At 43.4% G+C, this 20,687-nt stretch overlaps 1 protein-coding gene and 1 pseudogene across 1 annotated transcript in view; both read left to right on the plus strand.

Moving 5' to 3' along the window:
- The window catches only part of TRPM1 (transient receptor potential cation channel, subfamily M, member 1), a 172,483-nt gene that overhangs the window by 12,243 nt on the left and 139,553 nt on the right, over nt 1–20,687 (plus strand). Inside the window, exons 7-12 of the mRNA XM_006902938.1 lie at nt 1,345–1,501; nt 1,956–2,079; nt 2,760–2,832; nt 3,871–3,971; nt 19,604–19,777; nt 20,383–20,517. Of these exons, the coding sequence (XP_006903000.1) occupies nt 1,345–1,501; nt 1,956–2,079; nt 2,760–2,832; nt 3,871–3,971; nt 19,604–19,777; nt 20,383–20,517 (764 nt within the window). The remainder of the gene's footprint in view (nt 1–1,344; nt 1,502–1,955; nt 2,080–2,759; nt 2,833–3,870; nt 3,972–19,603; nt 19,778–20,382; nt 20,518–20,687) is intronic.
- On the plus strand, nt 17,852–19,191 carry LOC102847063 (annotated as a pseudogene).

Raw genomic sequence — 20,687 nt, forward strand, 5'->3', positions numbered from 1 at the left:
AGTATTATGGTTAGCACAGGAATCCAGAATTAAGGTTGCATAGAGAAGTATACTCGGGGTGGGGGGGTGGGGGGAAGGGACGTGGGAATTGTGTACTAATGAAGGAATTTTTTTTTCTTTTTTTTTTTCTCTCTTCGGAGGCGGAAGCGAGCTGGTGGGGAGGGGTGGACAGGGAGAAAATTGAGGCAATGAATGAATGGAAATCCAAAACCTCTGAAATACATACATACATACATACATACATACATACATACATAAAAATCTACGCCACTAGGCCAATAGGAAACACCACAAAAGACGGAGAAAAGGTAGAAAATGTCAACTATTTCATCTTACTTTGATCCATAATTACCTTTTGTACTCACAATTGAGAAATTAAAAGACATGTTTTATTGGGGGGGGGGGAAATGCAATGGAGGATCACCATGGGTTGGAGCTAATTTAACAGCGGTCTTGGTTTTTGATAAGTCCATTGATGGCAGTGCTGGTTGAAGGGTAGAATTCTTCCACTCCATGTGAGGAGTATGGGTAGAGGAGTAGACAATTCAAATGCCAACAAATTCACCTCATGGGCAGTCACCACCTGTCACTGGAAGCTTGTGTGTTGCTATGATGTGAAGTAGGTTTCAAGGAAGCTTCCAGACTAAGATATGGACTAGGAAATAAAAACTCCATCAAGAACAATGATCTGATCTGCAACTGATCATGAAGAGTGTACGTGATGATGGAGCATTTCGTTGTTAAGCAAAACATTGTGATGAACTAGAATAATATAATAGCTCTATGAAATTCACAAAATACTTTGATTACCAAATATTTCTCCTATGTTTTATCTCTATTGCTCCTTTAGCACATCCCACTGATGGCTGGCTAAAGCTCATGATGGCTTGATAATTGTCCCAGTGTTTTAAGACTAATGCACAAGAGGCCAGGGATCCAAATGACTCTTCTCATTACATCACAGCCATCAAGGGCACAGCCATCAAGGATGAAACTACAGACCCTGGGGCTGGGCCACAAAGGAGGTACATTTTCAGCAAGGAGCATCTTTCCATGTTTCTCACATCTCATCACAAAGTAGTCTTATTGTCAGGTGAGCAATACATGGAAATTGACCACATGATTTAGAGAGTTCTTGATGTCAAGGTTCGGGTCTTTCTAAAGAGTAAACAACACAGAATTGAAATTAAAGAATGAAAACTCTCAACATATACCTGAATCCCTTTAAAAACTAGTATCTTGTGGAGAGCATCCATCTTTTTTCTCATCCTGTTTTAGAGTTGAAAATGGGCGTGGGTGGTGGGGAGACACTGGCCCTGATGCAGAATGTGGTTTATGTTGCAGGACTGGGGCAGGGTGTGCCTGTCGTGGGCCTCATAGTTGAAGGGGGCCCTAATGTGGTTTCCATTGTCCTGGAATACCTCCGAGAAGACCCTCCAGTCCCCGTGGTGGTTTGTGATGGCAGCGGACGGGCCTCAGACATTCTGTCATTTGCACACAAGTACTGTGAAGAAGGAGGGTAGGAGTTCTGACATCTTATCAGTGGTGGGTTTGTGGCAGCCTCCTGGTCAGACCAAGAAGAAAATCTTAAGTGATAGGCTTTGATACTTGGAAAATGTACTTTTCATGTCACAGATTTATAATCTTTTTTCCTATCACTGCCCCTGATCAATGGAGGATTCAGGTGGAAGGGCAATGCTGTTTTCTATGGAATTATTTCTTTGGTGGAATGCACTCTTGTAATTTCCTCTTCACTTAGAAAGTTTCCAGCCAGGCTGGGATTTAGGACAAGCCTGAACACAGTTTTGATGAGGATCACTTTTTGTCTATCCTCACATAGCCTTCAATAGTGAAGTGACAAATCAAAGATGCCAGACGGACACAGGGACATGGAATTTATTAACGGATAGGTTTCACATACATTGTTTTGCTCTCTTTGCATTCACTCTAAACAGGATCATAAATGAATCACTAAGAGATCAGCTCCTCGTTACCATTCAGAAAACATTCAATTACAGCAAGACACAGTCACATCAGCTGTTTGCAATGATAATGGAGTGCATGAAAAAGAAAGAGCTGGTAAGTGTCTTGACTTTATTTCCAAGCACAGTTCACAGAGAAAATTATGTTTCATTTCTAACTGGACCCAAGTGTATGTGATGGGGTTGTTCCTACTGGAGCTCAGTCTTTTCCAAGAAGTGGTTTTAAAATCCACACTGAATAGATGATGCCCAGCTATGGGACTTCCTGGTAATGGGAACAATGCCCATCAGGTAACATAATCCCCACTTGGAGGCACAGAAGTTTCACTAGATTTAAAGATCTGAGGGAGAATGACATCTACCATTTTTAGACGTGGTCCCAAGGCCTATCTATTCACTTCCAAGTCTTTGCTTCTCACATCGTCACCCTCAATTGTGTTTAGAAGCATAAGCCACCTTCAGTGCCAACAGAAAATGTCCTCTTTCAGATTTCTAAAATGCATCACATCTGTGTAGAGAGGTTTCAATTGTGTCCAGTGACAATTTAGGCATTAAAGTGTAAATCTAGAATGGATTCTATTAGAACAGTTTGATAAGAAACCAGACAAGAAAAATAATGTGATTTTAGGAAATCAAAAGCATTTGGTTTCAAACTGCTGCCAGGATAGTTCACTGCTCATCAATCTCACTGTAGCAGCTCCTTAAAAATCACCCAACTCTCCCTCTTGTTTTCAGCTCAGCTTTAACTTGAGTCTTTGGCATGTAATCTGTTTTCAGGTGACTGTATTTCGGATGGGCTCTGAAGGCCAGCAAGATGTCGAGATGGCTATTTTAACAGCACTGCTGAAAGGTACACCCTCAGGACACGGTGGTCTTGCCCTTCAGCAATGGTCTGGCCAAGAATGTCACTTGTAATTAGGAACATCTCCTCTTTTCCTGCCCAACTTGAAAGGCAGCAGGCAGTCTGGAATTGTCTCAGTCTGAAACCATGACAAAATGGCAAGGCCCTGGAGACAGGATTTTTGAACAAAGAGATTTTCTACAGGTTTCAGTATTCACCCATGATGTGTAACCATGAAGTTAGAACCTACTCCAATTCATAGCTTACTCGAGATTTCCAACCTATGAACTGTAAACATAAAGCAGACCTTCATTTACAATCACTGTATCAGAGCACCATTTGCATTAGGGACAACCACTGGCATTACTGGCTCTATTCCAGTCTCTGCCTCTGCCAGTATTGACAGGGTACCAGTTGATCACTCATGGGGTAGAGTCTGACGCAGTGTGCATTGACTTCTCATAGGACTGCAACTATGAGGGGGCAGGCAGGAGAGAGGGGAGGCAACTTCCCATTCCCCTCAGGGTGGAAATGTTGTGCAGCTCCATGGGGGCTATGAACCTTGGGTTCCTTGGGCAGGAACCCCTCTGTTTTGGATAGCAGCACCCCTTTTTAGATGAAGGTCCACTCAAGTAGAATATACAGAACTACAGTGGGAAGATATTATCTCTACTCCCTCCTGGAAAGGTCTTTAAAAGTATGGAAGTCTTAGCTTTGGGGTTTGGTGAGGAGTTTCACTGGCAACCCAAAGCATGTAGCTCAAACTCACCAGCTACTCTGTGGGAGAAAGATGGGCTGTCTACTCCCATGTGATTTTCAGCCTCTGGAAACCCACTAGAGGGTCAGCTAAGAGTTTATTACAACTCAAAAATACAGACAAGAAGCAGCAGCAGCTTTGGGGTTTTGTGGCAATTTAGAAACAAGAAAAAGGCAGAGATGTCCTAGCCAGCCAGCGATGAACCAGCCCAGGGAACCCATGTTCCGTTCATACCTCCTGAGCCCACAACCACACTGTACACACTATTTTCTTGCTCCTTCCCTTTCTAGGAACAAATGCATCTGCTCCTGACCAGCTGAGCCTGGCCCTGGCATGGAACCGTGTCGACATAGCACGAAGTCAGATCTTTGTGTTTGGACCCCACTGGCCGGTGATGCTCAGTTTTGTTTTGTTTGCAATTCGTAACACTGATAGTAACTTTGTACAGGTGCTATATTCTTACGCTACTTCTTGTGACATAAATTTCATTAAATTATCTCAAAATTCTGAAATCTGATTTGTAATTCTAAGGTTGTTAGAATATATTGCTAAATAACTTCACAAAGTCAGGAAAGCATTATAGAATTATTAGCAAAAATTCCAGATTTAAACCAGTATTCTTGAGAAAATTAGTCACCAAATACTCTAAGGACTGGTATAAGTGGGATTTCATCCTTTGAAAGAAAAAGAAGTAGTAGTAGTAGTAGTAGTAGTAGTAGTAGTAGTAAAGTGCCATTGAGCCAAGTGTAACTAACACTGATTCTATGAGCAATAGAGCTAAACTCTGTCCTAACCTGGGTCATCCTTATCAATCTCTATACATTTGAGTCTATTGCTGCAGATACTGTATGACGTTGAGAGCTTTCCTTACCTTTGCTGACACTCCACATTTCTAAGTATGATGTGCCTTTCGGAGGAATAGTCTTTCCTAACATGGCAAAAATATGTGAGATGAAGCTTCGTCATTTTTTGCCACCAAGGAACACTCTGGCTTCACTTCTCCAAGGCATGTCTATTTGTTCTTTTGGTAGTCAATGGGATGTCCAGTGCTCTTCTCCAACACCACAGATCAAATGCACCAATTCTTCTCCTGTCACCCTTATTCACTGTCTAGCTCTCAGATGCATACCACATGATGGAAAAGACTGTGGCCTGAATCAGGCATAACTTAATCTTTAAAGTTATATCATTGCTCTTCAGGACTTTGTAGAGATTCCTGACAGGAGATTTTCCAAATATTATACATCTCCCAACCTCCTGACAGGTATTGGTTGTGGATCCAAGCAAGAGGAAATCACTGGCAATTTCTATATTTTCTGCATCCATCATGATGTTGCCCATTGGTCCAGTGTGAAGATTTTTAGTTTCTTGATGCTGATATGGAATCCATATTGAAGGCTGTAGTCCTTGATTTTCTGCAGCAAGTACTTCAGGTCCTACTCACTTTCAGCAAGTAAGGTTGTGTCATCTGTATAATATAGGCTCTTTATAAGCCTTCATCCAATTTTGATGTTGTACTCTTGTTCATAAAGTCCAACTTCTTGAACAATTTAGAGTATTTAAATTACGTAGAATGATTCTATCTAAAATCTTGGTTTTTCAAGCCACATTCCATGTAACCATAAAGAATAAAAATACTGGAGTTAGGAGGTGAAGAGGAGTATGGTCAATTGATATTCAACAAAGAAATAAAACCTATCAAATCGGGAAATGGCAGACTCTTCAACAAATAATACTGACAAAACTGGACTGTTTCTTGCAGAAAGCTGAAACAGGATCCACATCTCAAACCATATACAAAGATCAACTCAAGGTGGGCCAGAGAACTGGGAGTAAGGCCCCAAACCATAAAATCCATAAAAGACAAACTAGGACCAAGGTTAGAAGGCCTAGTATAGTATAAAGGACTTCCCAATACAGCCATTAATGCATAATCTGGAGAGGATAAAACTGATGAATGAGACTCTCTAAAGATTAATACCTGTGCTCATCAAAACCTTTTTTCCCAGTAGGGTGAAAAGAAAACCTACCAACTGGGAAAATAACATTTCTTAATACTATCTCAGATAAGAATCTTGAAACAAAAATTTATAGAATACTTCTGGGCCTCGAAAAGGAAAAAAACTGAAAATCCAGTTACAAAATTGGCAAAAGACATTGCCCATTTTTCACTGAGGAAGATATTCAGATGGCAAACAGACACATGAAGAAATGCTCAAAATCACTAGCAAAACAACAAATACTGGCAAGCTTGAGGAGAAACTGGACCCCTTATTCACTGTTGGTGGGAGTGTATAACAGTGCAACCACTATGGAAGGCTGTATGGTGCTCTCAAAAAGTTGCAAATAGAAATACCATTTAACTCAGCAATTCCTCTACTGGGAATATACCCTAAAGAAACCATAACTGCCACCAAGGCAGATATATGCACAACCATGTTTATTGTGGCTTTATTCACAATAGCAAAGAGCTGGAAACAACCTAAGTGCCCATCAACAAATGAATGGATAGGGAAGCTCTGGTATATTCACACAATGGAATACTATGCAGCATTGAAAAACAAGGAACTCATGCAATATTATTAAAAATGGGTGACCCCCTCATGCAATATTATTAAAAATAGGTGACCCTAGAGGACATTATGCTGAGTGAAATATCTCAGTCACAGAAGGACAAATACTGCATAGTGCCACTGATGTAGAATGGGACTGACATCAGGGTTAGGGAGAAACTTAGAAAAATTGGATAAATTATGTACACTGCATTGAAACAGATGAGGGAGAGAACAGTTTAAAAGCAATATATGATTGGGAATTATGGTTATGACAAGAGTCCAGAATGAAGGTTGCATAGTGGAGTGTACTGGGGGGGGGGGGAGGTGCGGATTGTATACCAGTGAAAGAATTTTTCTTTTACTTTTCAAAGAGAAGAACAAACTGGGGTGGAGGGGTGGGCAGGGAGAAAATGCAACAATGAATGAATGGAAATCCAAAATCTCTGTAAATATTCATTAAAATTAATAAATAAATTTCTTTTTTAAGAAGATGCAAATCAAAACCATGATGAAGTACCATCTCACCTCAACAGTAATATCAAAGTTTAACAGGGAAGCAAGTAATAAATGTTGGAGAGTACGTGGAGAGAAAGGAACTCTTATACATTTTTGCTGGGAATGTAAAACGGTATTAACTACTTTGAAAGGCAGTTTGGCGTTTCCTCAAATAATTGAACACAGAAATTCTGTATTACCCAATTATTCTACTAGTAGGAATATGTTATTGTTGTGTACTGTACAGTTGGAACAGATCCATAGTAGGTTTTCAGAGGCAGTAATCACAGGGGAGGGAGAGTTCCCATTCTGCTCCTGTGGAGCAGCTTGGGGGATTAGAACCATGCACCTTCAGGATTTCAGCTTCTTGCCACTAGCTCCTCTATTCCCATTAAAAAATATATCCCAAGGAAATTAGAATTGAAACACAAATGGAGATTTGTAGACCATTATTCACAGCAGCATTATATTAGTCACCATAGAAAGGATATGGAAACAGCCCAAATGTCCAACCACAACTGAATGGATTGAGAAGTTTTGGTACATTCACACAATGGAGCATTCAAGAGCAACAATTTTAAAAATACTACATAACTTGAGAGAGTCTGGATAGCATTATGCTCAGTGAACTAACTCTGTCTCATAAGGAAAAATACTGCACAAGACCATTATTGTAAAAATAGAATGATAACTAGTAAAACATATAGGGGATCAAATGGGGAAGGGGTGGGAACAGAGAGATGATGATGGGTAGAATACACAGGGTTGCAGAGTTTGGTGGGTAGTAGGGAGAGCGTGAAGAAAATGTAAAAGATCTTGCAGGGACCTAAAAAGACAGGGTAATAGTGGTGGGCATGGTCCAAGGTGATTTATGTTATAAAGCATAATGAATGAGAATAGTTGTATAAAACACAATGTGAATAACAGTGTGAAACACAATCATATACAAATTTTGTAAGCAAATCAGTAAAAAATTTAAATTTAAAAAAACCTGTCATGACCATACTATCTTTTATGACTCACTGTGGATTAGACCGCTGTGACCACAGAGTTTACACTGGCTTGTTTTTGGAAATCAGTCACCTTGGAAACAGCTGGAAGCAGATCACTTGCCCTGCCACTTTCTGTTTGCCCTTCCCATATTTAATAGTTGTATGCCTAATTATTTAACTGATTACCTTTATAGCAGGAAGCAGGAGTGGCATCCACTTTCAGCTTGCCTCTGGAAACTATGAACTTGGAGAAACGATGAAAGTTATACAAGTGTTCAGGTCTTTCATTCATAGGGTCGCTATGAGTCGTCTACGACTCGACGGTACTTAACAACAACAAAAACAACTTTTATAGCTGTAAAGACTACATTGCATCATCTGTTTCATCATCTTCAGGATAATATCTGATAATATTAGTAGGCAATATAATTAATATTAGTTGTTGCTATGTGCCATCAAGTTGCCTGTGACTCATAGCAACCCTATGTACAATATATCTGAACCCTGTCCTGTCCTGAGCCAGTCTCACTGATTCTGATACACCTATCCCCATTGCCCTAGCTACTGTATCAATCCATCTCATTCAGTGTCTTCCTCTCCTGTGCAGTCCCTCCACCTTTCCAAGCATGAAGTCCTTCCCCAACACGAATCAGTCCCTCCTTGCCACATGCCCAAAGTATGTGAAACAGAGTTCAAAATTCTAGCCTTCAAGGATAAACTTGGTTTCACCCTAAGACAGACTTCTTTGTTATCCCGGCAATCCATGGTATGTTCAAGACTTTTTTCCTGCACTACAACTCAAAGGCATCAATTCTACTCTATCCTCCTTCCTTAGTCATTATCCAGCTCTCTGACACATAGCAAGTAATTGCAAAGATCATGGACTGGATCAGGTACAACTTGGTCTCTAGACTGACATCATTGCTTCTCAGTATTCTGGAGAGGTCCCTGACAGATTTACCTAATGTGATTCGTCCTTTGATTTCCTGACTGCTGGTACCAAAAGTGTTGATTGAGGAGCCAAGCAAGCTGCAACTGTTACAGCCTCAATCTTTTCTCCATCCATCATGGTGCTGCCAATTGGCCTCGTGGTGAGAATCTTTGTTTTCTTGATGTTGAGCTTCAATCCTTACTGTCCATTAAATACAGTCCCCATTTTTCCTAGAGGATCTCTCCTGAAAACCCTGCAATATTCTGCCTTCATCTTTCCAGGATGTTCTCAGAGCCAGCGACACAGCATTCAGTCCTGGACAGCCCTTCACTGTCTGAGATAAGTCAATTGTATCCTCTCTCACAAGATACCTTTTACATTTTTCTGGAATATATCTTCAAGTAATTTTTTCATAAAAATGTGTCTTTTTACATGTATGAAAATAATTTTACATGTATGGGAAAAGTCTGTCACTGGGAATATGACCCTCATTCTATTATAGATGCACTATTAAATGTCTTTTAAGGTCTGCTGTTAATCTTTTGTTCTTTGAAATTTTAAAAAGATATCTACTCTTTCAAGTAAACAAAAATAGAAGCATAGAGAGGATACAAAATCAAGCACTCATGTGTATCTATTCATTCTACTGGGCTGTCAGTGATCCCTTTTATGCCGAATATTCAGTGTCTTTTCAGTTCTGTAATTTTTTTCTATCATGTTTTCAAGTACCTCTTCCTCCATTTCCTCTTATATCTTGTCTGAAATATGTATTGGTCAAACAAACAGTGGGAATCCCATGAGAATGACCTTTCAATTTCCCCATATTGCTATTTAATTTTGAAATCTTTCTGACTTCAACTTTATACTATTTTTTAAATTTACATAATCATAGCTTTAATATCTACATAAGTATTTTTATTCCTCACTTGTTGTATTTTCCTACCAGACTGTGTTCATCTCATAGATGAAATTTTGAGTATACAGTTCGCACTATCTAAAGCTCCCCTCTGTTCCCTGCATCTCTGTTTTCTCCCTGATCACCCACCTACCACTGTTCACTTTGTCTTTTTCTGTTGTGCTGTGGATTTTCCTGCAACACTGTAGATGCTTTATTCTCTATTCCCACTTAAGAATGAGGGGTTGTTGTTGTTGTTGTTGTTAAATGCCACTGAGTCAGTATGACTCACATCAACAATATCTAAATCCTGCCTATCCTGTGCCATCCTCACAACTTCTGATACATTTGAGCTCAATGCTGCAGTCACTGTGTCAATCCACTTGGTTGAGGATATTCCTCACCTTTGCCATCTCTCCATCTTTCCAAACAGGATGTTCCTTTCCAAGGAATTAGCCTCCTCTAGCAACATGCCTAAAGCATTATCAAAGCTTTATCATCTTTATCTCCAAGGAGCACTCTGGGCCTGGGCGCACCTTCTCCAAGACATATCTGTTCTTTTGGCAGTCCATGGAATATTCAATACTCTTCTCCAACACCACAGTTCAAAGGAATCAGATCTTCTGTCATCCTTAGTCACCGTCCAGCTCTCATATGTATAGCAAGTGATTGAAAAGACCATGGCTTGAATCAGGCTCATCTTAGTTGTCAAACTGGCATCATTGCTCCTCAGTAATCTGGAGAGGTCCCTAACTGCAGACATTCCTGGTGCAATCCCTGACTTTTGGGATCAAGTGTATTGATTGTGGATCCAAGTATGACAAAGTCATTGACAGTTTCAGTCTATGGGTCCAGTGGTGAGGATTTTTGTTTGTTTGACATTGAGATGAAATCTATACAGAAGGCTGCAGAGTTTAATCTTCTGTAGCAGGCACTTCAAGTCCTTCTCACTTTCAGCAGGCAAGGTTGTCATCTGCATACCAAAGGTTATTGATGAGTCTTCCTCCAATCTGATACCACATTCTTCTTCATAGAGTCCAGCTTTTTGAATAATTTGCTCAGAATACAAACTCTATAGGTATGTAGAAAGGATACAGCCCTGGCGCACACTTATTCTAATTTTAAACCATGTAGTGTTCCCTTCTGTTTCCCTTCTGCAGCCTTCAATATGGATTGAGGCTCAATATCAAGAAGACAAAGATTCTCACCACTGGACCAATTGGCAGCATCAGGATGAATGGTGAAGAGACTGAGATTGTTAACCAACTTTAGTTTGCTTGGCTCCACAGTCAACACTCTTGGCGCCAGCAGCCAGGAAATTAAAAGACATATTGTGACGGGAAAGTGTGCTGTTATGGACCTCTCCAAAGTACTGAAGAGCAATGGTGTCACTCTGGAGACTAAAGTGTGCCCGATACAGGCCATGGTCTTTGCAATCACTTGTTATGCGTCAGAGAGTTGGACAATGACTAGGAAGGATAGGAGAATTGATGCCTTTGAGTTGTGGTACTGGAGAAGAGTATTGAGGGGTACCATGGACTGCTAGGAAAACAAACAGATTCATCCTGGAGAGGGTTAAACCGGGCTGCTCCCTGGAAGCAAGGACTCTGAGGCTTCATCTGATATACTCTGGGCATGTTGTAAGGAGGAATCAGTCCTTGGAGAGAGACATCATGCTTGGTAGGGTGGAGGGACAGCACAGGAGGGGAAGACCCTCTATGAAGTATATTGAATCAGTGACTGGGGTAATCAGGATGGGTGTGTCGGAGACAGTGCAATTGACACAAGATAGAGCAGGGTTTATGGCTGTTGTACATAGGGTAGCTATGAGTTGCAAGCAACTTGACAGCACATAACAACAACAACAAAGTGTTCCCTTCATACCCGAATCAGACGCACTTCATCTGATTCAGGCCATGGTCTTTCTGATCACTTGCTATGCACCTGAGAGCTGGACAATGAATAAGGATGACAGAAGAATTGAAGCCTTTGAGCTGTGATGTTGGAGAAAATCACTGAACACCTCATGAACTGACAAAAGAATAAACAAATATGTCTTGGAGAGGGTACAGCAGGAGTGCACTTTGGAGGCAAGGATGATGAGGCTTCTCCATACATACTTTGGGCATATTGCTAAGAGAGACTACTCCTTGGAAAGGGTCGATGAAGGATGGGAAGTCCCTTGACCAGGTGGATTGATGCAGGGACTGCCGCAATGGACTCTAGTGCGTCAGGAAGTGTGAAGATGGCACAAGTTAGGACAAGGGTTCAGATCTGTTGTTCATAGGGTCATTATGAATCATACTCGATTTGATGACATCTAACAATAAGTGTTCCTTTATTTTGTTTGCACAATAGCCTCTTAAACTAGGTATAAATTTCACATGATCACAATTAAATTTTCTGGTACTCCCATTCTTCTCAATGGTAGCCATAATTTGTTATTATCTGCACAGTGAAATGCCTTTGCATAGTCAATAAAGCACAAATAGACATTCTTTTGGTATTCTCTGCTTTTAGCCAAGATCCATCTCATATCAGCAATGATATCGCCAGTGCTGCGGCCTCCTCTAAATCCAGCTTGCTATCAACAGTCAGGAGATTAAAAGACAAGACGTACTGCAGAGAGCTCTGCTCGCTGGAAGGTAAACTGAGCTCCCCAGAAACGCTCATCCAGCCGCCTGTGCTCAGGCCTAGCCTTAAATCTCCAGCTGTTACCACAACCTGGAGGCGCCTGCCTCCACCCTCCCAAATGGTGCTCCTCTCTATAGGCCTCGGCCCAGGATCCAGACCCCCTTTACCTCCTGCCTTGGAGCTGTTGGCTCCAGATCTCACCTGGTGGACTCCCAGTTTCAAGGAGGGTGGGAAGGACTTTTTTCCGAAGAAGGCCATCTCTCTAGGAACCGCATTGACAATTTGAATCTCAGTCTCTAACCGGTTGTGAGGTTATTCCTGTGACCCCTTTTTCTGCTTTTTTTTTTTCATTTAGGTTATTTTTCATTTCAATGAACATCTACAGAGATTTTGGAATTCTGCTTTTTTGACAAGAGAAAACTTTGAGAGGCCAGGAAGCCCCAAGCTGGGGGCCCTGCTCCCAGCATGTCAATCCTCTCTTGTGCATAGGGCTCTGCCCTCTCTTGGTAGGCATGGCTGAGCTCAGGCAGGTTCCAGGTGGGCGGGAGACTCCCACAGGGAGAGCTTCGGCCTGAGGTTGTAGAGGATGAAGTTCCTAGGAACCTAGTTGCAGAGGAGCCTGGAGGAGGTGGAAGCAACGGCACTGAATCCAAATTATCCCCAAGAGAGGAGAAAGAACTGGATCCTAGAATACAGGAGGAGTTGGAACATCTGAACCAGGCCAGTGAGGAGATCAACCAGGTGGAGCTACAGCTGGATGGGGACTCCTGCAGGAGTCAGCAAGGAAGCTCAACACACAGGGCTCCCACATGGGGAGCTGCATTGAGAAGGCCCGGCTGTACTATGAGGCGCGCAGGCTTGTTAAGGAGGCCCAGCAGGAGACCCAGAAGGCTGCACGGGAGATGGTGTTTGTGGCCCAGCAGGGCGTCATGGCTGACAAGAACCGACTGGGCCCTACGTGGCAGGAGATGCTCAACCACGCTACCTGCAAGATGAATGAGGCAGAAAAGGAGCGGATGCGTGGCGAGCGAGAGCACCAGCGGGTGACACGGCTGTGCCAGCAGGCCGGGATCGGGTCCAGGCTCTGCAGAAGACCCTCCGACGGGCCATCGGCAAGAGCCGCCCCTACTTTGAGCTTAAGGCCCAGTTCAGACAGATCCTGGAGGAACACAAGGCCAAGGTGACAAAACTGGAGCAGCAGGTGGCCCAGGCCAAGACTCAGTTGCCCTGCGGAACCTAGAACTGATCAGCTAGCAGATTCATGCCCGACGCAGGGGCTTGCCCACCCACACCTTGGGTCCACGTCGATCCTCCCCTGTTGGGGCTGAGGCTGGGCTGGAAGGCGAAGATAGGGACAGTGGGATTGAGGGTGCCGAGGGTCGGGGGGCGGGGGCTGGACGAAGGAGGCAGCTTGGGGCCCGGGCCCGCCCCTGACAGGACACGCTAAGTCTGCTAAGCCTGCGCACCCGTGGACTCAGACCTGCAAAAGTGTGACTCGGTTGAACACCTGAGGGGCCTTTCGGACCATGCCAGCTTGAATAACCAGGAGCTGGGGCCCAAAAGTGGGGGGCGCCGAGGAAGAGACGTTGGGGCTCGTGGGGGCCGCCACCAGCGCAGTGTCAGCCCGTAGTTGATGTCTTGAGAACACTGTCCCACTCAGATGCCCCTCTCCTGGGGCTGGCCCTTCCCCCAAGTCACCTGCAGTGCTTCCCTTTGAGAGGCTGGCTAGGTCTGGAGTGCTCTGTTTGCCCTGGCTTTCTCACAGCGTCTCCCCACCCCCAGGTGGCAGCTCTCACCTTGCCTTACCTCCGAAGTTTCATTTTTGGCTCGCTCTCTTTTCCTGCTGGTTCCTCTCAGTCTGCGGAACTCTTTCACTTTCATTCTTCTGTCTGATCCTTTCTTCCATTCCTCTGGCTTTCCTCAGCCGAGGAACTTGATCTTGAAGGTGTAGGGAAGTCTGTTAAGAGAAGTGGGTGAAGTGGGGCTGAGTCCTGTTCTAGCTGCCCACAGCCTGAGTGAATAGATGGGTCCCTCACATTGTCTCCCCACCTCTGGCAACCCTGGTGACACTAAAGAGCCCTCTTGGAAACCCTGCATTTACGTCTTCCCACACTGCCCAGAGTATAACTCCTAAGACAGACTCCTCCCTTGAAAACACTATCCTTCTGTTCAGTGTTAGCCTCATGACTCTAGCGGCTCTGGTACATGTACCCCAAAGCAGGATTTACAGGGTAACTGTCAGGAAAGAGGAAACCCAAGCCCAGAATCAGAATAGTGAACACTAAGTCCAAGCTGGCTGGCTCTATTCACGTTTCACCAGTCAGACTGGGTCCCTTCAGATTGCAAAGGTGCTATTGGGAGTGGGTATGAGGATTTCATTAGGTCCTGATGATGGAGGCCCCCACCATTCCTGTTTACCTTTCCTGGGTAGAGCAGCTGAGCTGAATTTTGGCACGCTTCTTCAGGGTGACATAGGGATTTTGATGCTCAATTGTTCTCGCTGGCTCTTCCTCATACCAAACAATTTTTTTCTCCAGGACTCCTTGGGGAGCGTTCAAGTACAGCTACCCAGCCTCCTATGTCCCCTGCTGAAGGGATGCAGAGTCCTGGGTCCTGACCCTCTACAGACAGTCCTAGGTGCCTTGTGCTGCTCCCAGGCTGCAGGGAGAGGTGTGAGAACCACACCAGGATGGGAGTGCCTTGAGGGAGCCAGGCTTTCTCTTGTTTGACCCTGGTGGGAGAGCGGGGCTCTGTACAGGTGTGTGTTGGCCTGTTCTGTTCCTCCACATGGAGGGCACCTTCATAACGAGTGTCTCCATGTCCTCTGGTTCAAGGAGAATGGTCATAATGAGAACCACAGGTTTGAGGTGGCCTTTGAGTGGAGAGGGACAAGGGAACAAGGACAAGAGTGTGTATGTGCGTGCTTGGCATGTGCAAGTGTGTGGGCGAGATGGTCTACTGCTGGTTTTATTTAAATAAAATAGTTTATGTAACAAAAAAAAGTATTACACTGGAAAAGACTGTAGTCAAGGACATTTCCAAATTATTGAGGAGCAATGATATCAGTTTTAGAACTAAGGTGGTCAGAATGAGGGGTAAGACTGTTTATTGTGGGAGGTCTACTCTGCCAACAGAATTTTCTCCTGCCTGGAGGACTAACAAGGAATTCCTCCTGAGAAATGGAGAATGTTAGATGAATAACTGCATTGCTATGTTCATATTCCTCTAGTCCGGTTGTTGTTGTTGTTATGTGCCGTTGAGGCGCTTGTGACGCATAGTGACCCTATGTACAACAGCCCTAAACTCTGCTCTGTCCTGTGCCAATCACACTGCCTCTGATACTCCCATCCCGATTATCCCAGTCACTGAATCAATCCACCTCATAGAGGGTCTTCCCCTCCTGCGCTGTCCCTCCACCCTACCAAGCATGATGTCCCTCTCCAAGGACTGATTCCTCCTTACAACATGTCCAAAGTATGTCAGACGAAGCCTCAGAATCCTTGCCTCCAAGGAGCCACCCGGTTTAACCCTCTCCAGGATGAATCTGTTTGTTTTCCATGGTACCCTCAATACTCTTCTTAAGCACCACAGCTCAAAGGCGTCAATTCTCCTTCTATCCTTCCTAGTCATTGTCCAACTCTCTGACACATAACAAGTGATTGCAAAGACCATGGCCTGTATCAGGCGCACCTTAGTCTCCAGAGAGACACCGTTGCTCTTGAGTACGTTAGAGAGGTCCCTAACAGCAGACTTTGCCATGGCAATATACGTCTTTTAATTTCCTGGCTACTGATGCCAAGATTGTTGACTGTGGAGCCAAGCAAACTAAAGCTGTGAACAATCTCAATCTCTTCACCATCCATCCCGATGCTGCCAATTGGTCCAGTGGTGATAATCTTTGTCTTCTTGATATTGAGCCTCAATCCATATTGAAGGCTGCAGTCCTTGAACCTCTGCAGCAAGCGCCTCAGGTCCTCCTCAGTTTCAGCAAGCAGGGTTGTGTTATTTGCATAATGCATATTGTTGATAGATCTTCCACCAATCCTGACACCACATTTCTCCTCATAGAGCCCGTCCTCCCAGATAATCGTTTCAACCTTTTCAACCTACCTCCCCAGAATTATTATTAATATTTTTTTGCTTTTCTAAATTGTGACTTTAATGAAAATTTATAGAAAAGATTGATTTTCATTCATTCATTGTTGCTTTTCCTCTCTCCACTTCACTTTGTTTTTTAAAAAAATATTCACTCATTGTTACAAAATCTCCTCCCTTCTACCCTTCCACATCCTTCCCCTCTTCCAGTTCACTTTGCAATGTGCCTTTTATTCTGGACTGTTGTCATATATATAATGCCTAATCACATATTCCTTTTAAATAGTTCTTTCCCGCATGTGCTCCAATGCAGTGTTCATTATCTATCCTCTTTTTTCCTAGCTTCCCCCCAACCTCCAAAGTCAGTCTTGCTTTATAACAGTGGTGGTGTTATGCAATAGTTGTCCTCTTGTGATGGAGATATTTCACTCAGCATAACTCCATTCACTCCAGGGTCACTCATGTTGTGTACTGTTTTCTGAGATCATTGTTTTTCAGTCCTGCATAGTATTCTATTGTGTGAATATGCCACCGTTTTTCTATGTACTCATTTGTTGGTGGACACTTAGGTTGTTTCCATCTCTTTGCTATTATGAATAATGTAGCAATAAACATAGGCACGCATATCTGTTTGGGTGGCATCTCTGATTTCTTTAGGGTATATTCCCAGTAGTGGAATTGCTGGGTGCAACGATATTTCTATTTGCAACTTTTTGAGAAAGAGCCAGACTGCCTCCCATAGTGGTTGCACCATTTGACACTCCCACCGGCAGCAAGTAAGGGTTCCAATCTCTCCACAACCCCACCAGCATTTGTTGTTTGCTGCTCTGTTAAACTTTGCTATTGTTTCTGGGGTGAGAGGGTATCTCATAGTTCAGCAGACATTCTTCCAGCTTCTGGCTGAGCTAGGGGTGAAGACCTCAAATGCAGCTATTCTGGAGTGTGAGGTGTGAGACAATGTGAGTGATTTACTGATCTGTAGACTGTCCTTCTGTCAGCCACCTCCCTTTGCATTCTCCATGTGATCTCCAACCTCTACAGCAACTGCCATATTGCATGTTCTGGATTCCAGCTTTCTCTCTGTCTTTCCCTGTCAGGTAGCTCCTATCAGTATTTCCAGTAGTCCTAATAACTCTGATCTGCCTCTCTTCCCCCGAATGGTGTTTTCCTTTGTATAGCCGTTGCCACAATTTCAATATTATTTGAGGTAGGAGGCAAGGCAAACAGCTCAAACTGCAGCCTGGAACAGTCCTTTGCCTTCTTATAATGGAATATCCAGTCTCCAAATTTTCCTTTAATGGCTAAAGTGCTTTCAACTCTTTGCTATTATAATAATGCTTTAATACATGGGTGTGTAAATACTATTTTGCATTGGAGATTTTATTTCTATAAAGTAGAAATATTTGTACTTTAGTAGAGATTTCTAGTAGTGGGATTGCTGCATCAAATGGTATTTATATTCCCAACCTTCTAAGGATTCTTCTTCAGCATTCCAACTTTAATATCCATATGCAGCAATAGAAATATCATGGCTTGGCCAGGGATGCATGGTCCATTCCAAGCAACAGCAACTCCTCAGCTGTGCCCTCAGTTCCAGGAGGATGGACAGGGACCCAGCCACATCTGCACAGTGGCTGAGACCCCCGAGACATTAGCCTCTTTGGGAAGTGGAGCATGGACGGTGTGCAGATTCATGACACTTCCCTGCAGGGCTACACTGCAGCGACGAAGGCCTAGTGCCCCGTCGTGGAGTGTCTCACCAACTCAAGATGCATGGCTGCAAGTCTGGCATGACCGTGTACACTGTCAAGCTCACCTTCGAGACCATCCACCTACTCACTGGCAAGAACCTCCTTCAGGTCCTAATGAATGTCATCATCAATAGTGGCTCCAGAGAGGCCTTACACATACTGTGAGAGTGGTGACAGTGAGGTGGCAGGCTGTAGTCATGTCTCCACTGCACCGTGTGAACCAGGCCAGCTGGCTGCAGGCCGCCTTCCGAAACATCAAGGCAATTGCTAAGTGCCTGGCAGACAAGCTCAATGATGCAGCCAAGGGCTCCTCCAAATCTCATGTCATCAAGGAGGATGAATTAAAGCGCATGGCCAAGTCTAACCTGTCAGCACTTTTGGGTGGCCCTGGGGAAAAAAAAAAGAAAAAGAAGAAAAAAAAAATACCATGGCTTGAGTAAGGGTCACCTTAGTCTTTACTCTGACATCCTTAGTTTAAGTTCTTTAAAAGAGGTTCTTAATAGCAGATTTTTTTAACAAAACAAACAGATCTTTTAATTTCACAGCTGCTGCTGTCATGGGTCAATGAAAAACTAAATTGTTGACATTTCAGTCTTTTCTCTAGGTTTACAAGGGTTTTTTTCTTTTAAAAAGTATGCATCATATATATGAACTTTGATAAGTTGTAGAGGGGCTTCAGGCCTTTTGTTCATAGGGTCGCTATGAGTTATGCTCGACTCGAAGGCAATCAACAACATATATATATATATATATACACACACACACACACACACACACACACACACACACACACACATACAGAGATCTATCTCAAGAAAATGGCTCACGAGCTTATAGAGGCGAGCAAGTCTAGATCTCTGGGTATCCTCACAGAGAGGCATATCCTGGTTCAAATAGCAACAGAGGTTGACCAAAAAAAAAATGTCAGACAAAGCAGAAGATAGCTGTGCTGGCTTCAGAAACTGTTAAGTTCAAGGTCAGGAGATAAGGCAGGCTGCTGGTTCAAGTCCAGAGAACTGGAAATGACTAGTCAGATGCAGGATATAGATTGAGCAATAGCTAGCTAATTTTGCCAGAAAATGTACACACACACACACACACACACACACTGTTGGCCATAGCCCTGAAGAAACTTATCCTGCATTGAGTCTGGGCAGTGTGTGGTCAGATTAAGGGTGTTGTACCCCATCCTAATTCTCTTCTATCACATTAGGGCTGATCATATCAGACTATATCATGGGAAATGACTGCATTATTACATAACTGCCACACTACTGCATTATATAAACACCAACCCAGTGAATCATGGCCAAAGTGACACACCATTAACCATCACAGCCTCTATAAGCGCATCTGTCTTCAGTCCCTTTGTCCTTTTTTTCATTATCTTTTTGTAAAAAGGCACCTCAGTTAAAATAACTTAAAATGTATTTTAGTCAGGTGTTTAAAATACAAAAAACTGTGTCTTCAAACCAAGTGTATATTTTTGTATATAAATAATAACAGATCAGGATATCGGAATTTCCCCCGTCAATCAGTCAGGCCAGCTATCTCAGTGTGTGTACATATGTGTGTATGTATACATGTACTTGTCTTTAACCTAGGAAGAAAAAAAATTTTTTCCCTAGGAAGACCTTTAATATTTCTCCCAAACTTTGTTTGTTATGGACTGCAGCCCTTGGGAAGCTTAGTACCCCCAACGGATAGCAAGGTCACAGAGAAGGAGAAGAAGCCACCCACAGCAACCACCAAGGGAGGCAGAGGAAAAGGGAAAGGCAAGAAAAAAGGGAAAGTGAAAGAGGAAGTAGAAGAAGAAACTGATCCCAGGAAAATTGAGCTACTGAATTGGGTATGTGGGAAATTTTGGGACTACAAGGGAACTCTGGTGACTTAGTAGTGAGTTGGAAACAAGACCTTTTTGAAAGATGTGGGACCTATGAATGGGTGTGTAAAGACAGTATCATTGTTTGGGGCAAAAGCAGAAAAAAGAAAAAAAAAAAGCTGAAGCCAGTAGTTCATGGCAGTTGTTGGCCTTACTGCCAAGAACCGTGGTCAGGGCACTGAGGCCCTGCAGTGACCTTTGTGCCGCAGGCACAGTGAGGCCACCCAACACAGCACTGGGGGGGAACTAGGGCCTGCTAGCCTGCCAGCTCAGGCTTTTCCAGTCAAGAAAGGAAACTGCGAACTGGAGTGAGCATTGTTATCTTGACTGAAATTTTTAATTCTCTCCAATTTGTTTTTGAAAGGAAAAAATAATTTACAAATTTTGATACCTCAATAGAACTCCAGGGGCTTGACAGAGAGGAAAGGAGAAGGAGTAATAACAAGAGCAAAAAGAACCACACTGAGACTACTGCTCTAAGTTTTGGGGAACAGAACACCCTCCCTGTGGTGTTTCCAGCTCCCCACGTCGTGTCTCTGAGGCTCTCATGGCCATTTCCTGGGCTTCTGCAGGTGAATGCTCTGGAGCAAGCGATGCTTGATGCACTTGTGTTAGATCGTGTGGACTTTGTGAAGCTTCTGATTGAAAATGGAGTGAACATGCAGCACTTCCTCACCATTCCAAGGCTGGAAGAGCTTTATAACACAGTGAGTATTTCAGACAGAGGGCTGGATGGAGAAGTTAGCCATCAACATGGAGGGTGACTTTATGGAGAAAAGGGCTCAAATGAGCATACAATAATGGCTGGCACAAGATCATCTGGGAGTGCCAATACTCACTGACACCCACTGTTTTTGTCCTGTTGCTAGTCACAGAT

The sequence above is a fragment of the Elephantulus edwardii genome, unplaced genomic scaffold, assembly GCF_000299155.1.
Source record: "Elephantulus edwardii isolate Elephantulus edwardi_28Jun2011 unplaced genomic scaffold, EleEdw1.0 scaffold00473, whole genome shotgun sequence".
Taxonomy (NCBI): Eukaryota; Metazoa; Chordata; class Mammalia; order Macroscelidea; family Macroscelididae; genus Elephantulus; species Elephantulus edwardii.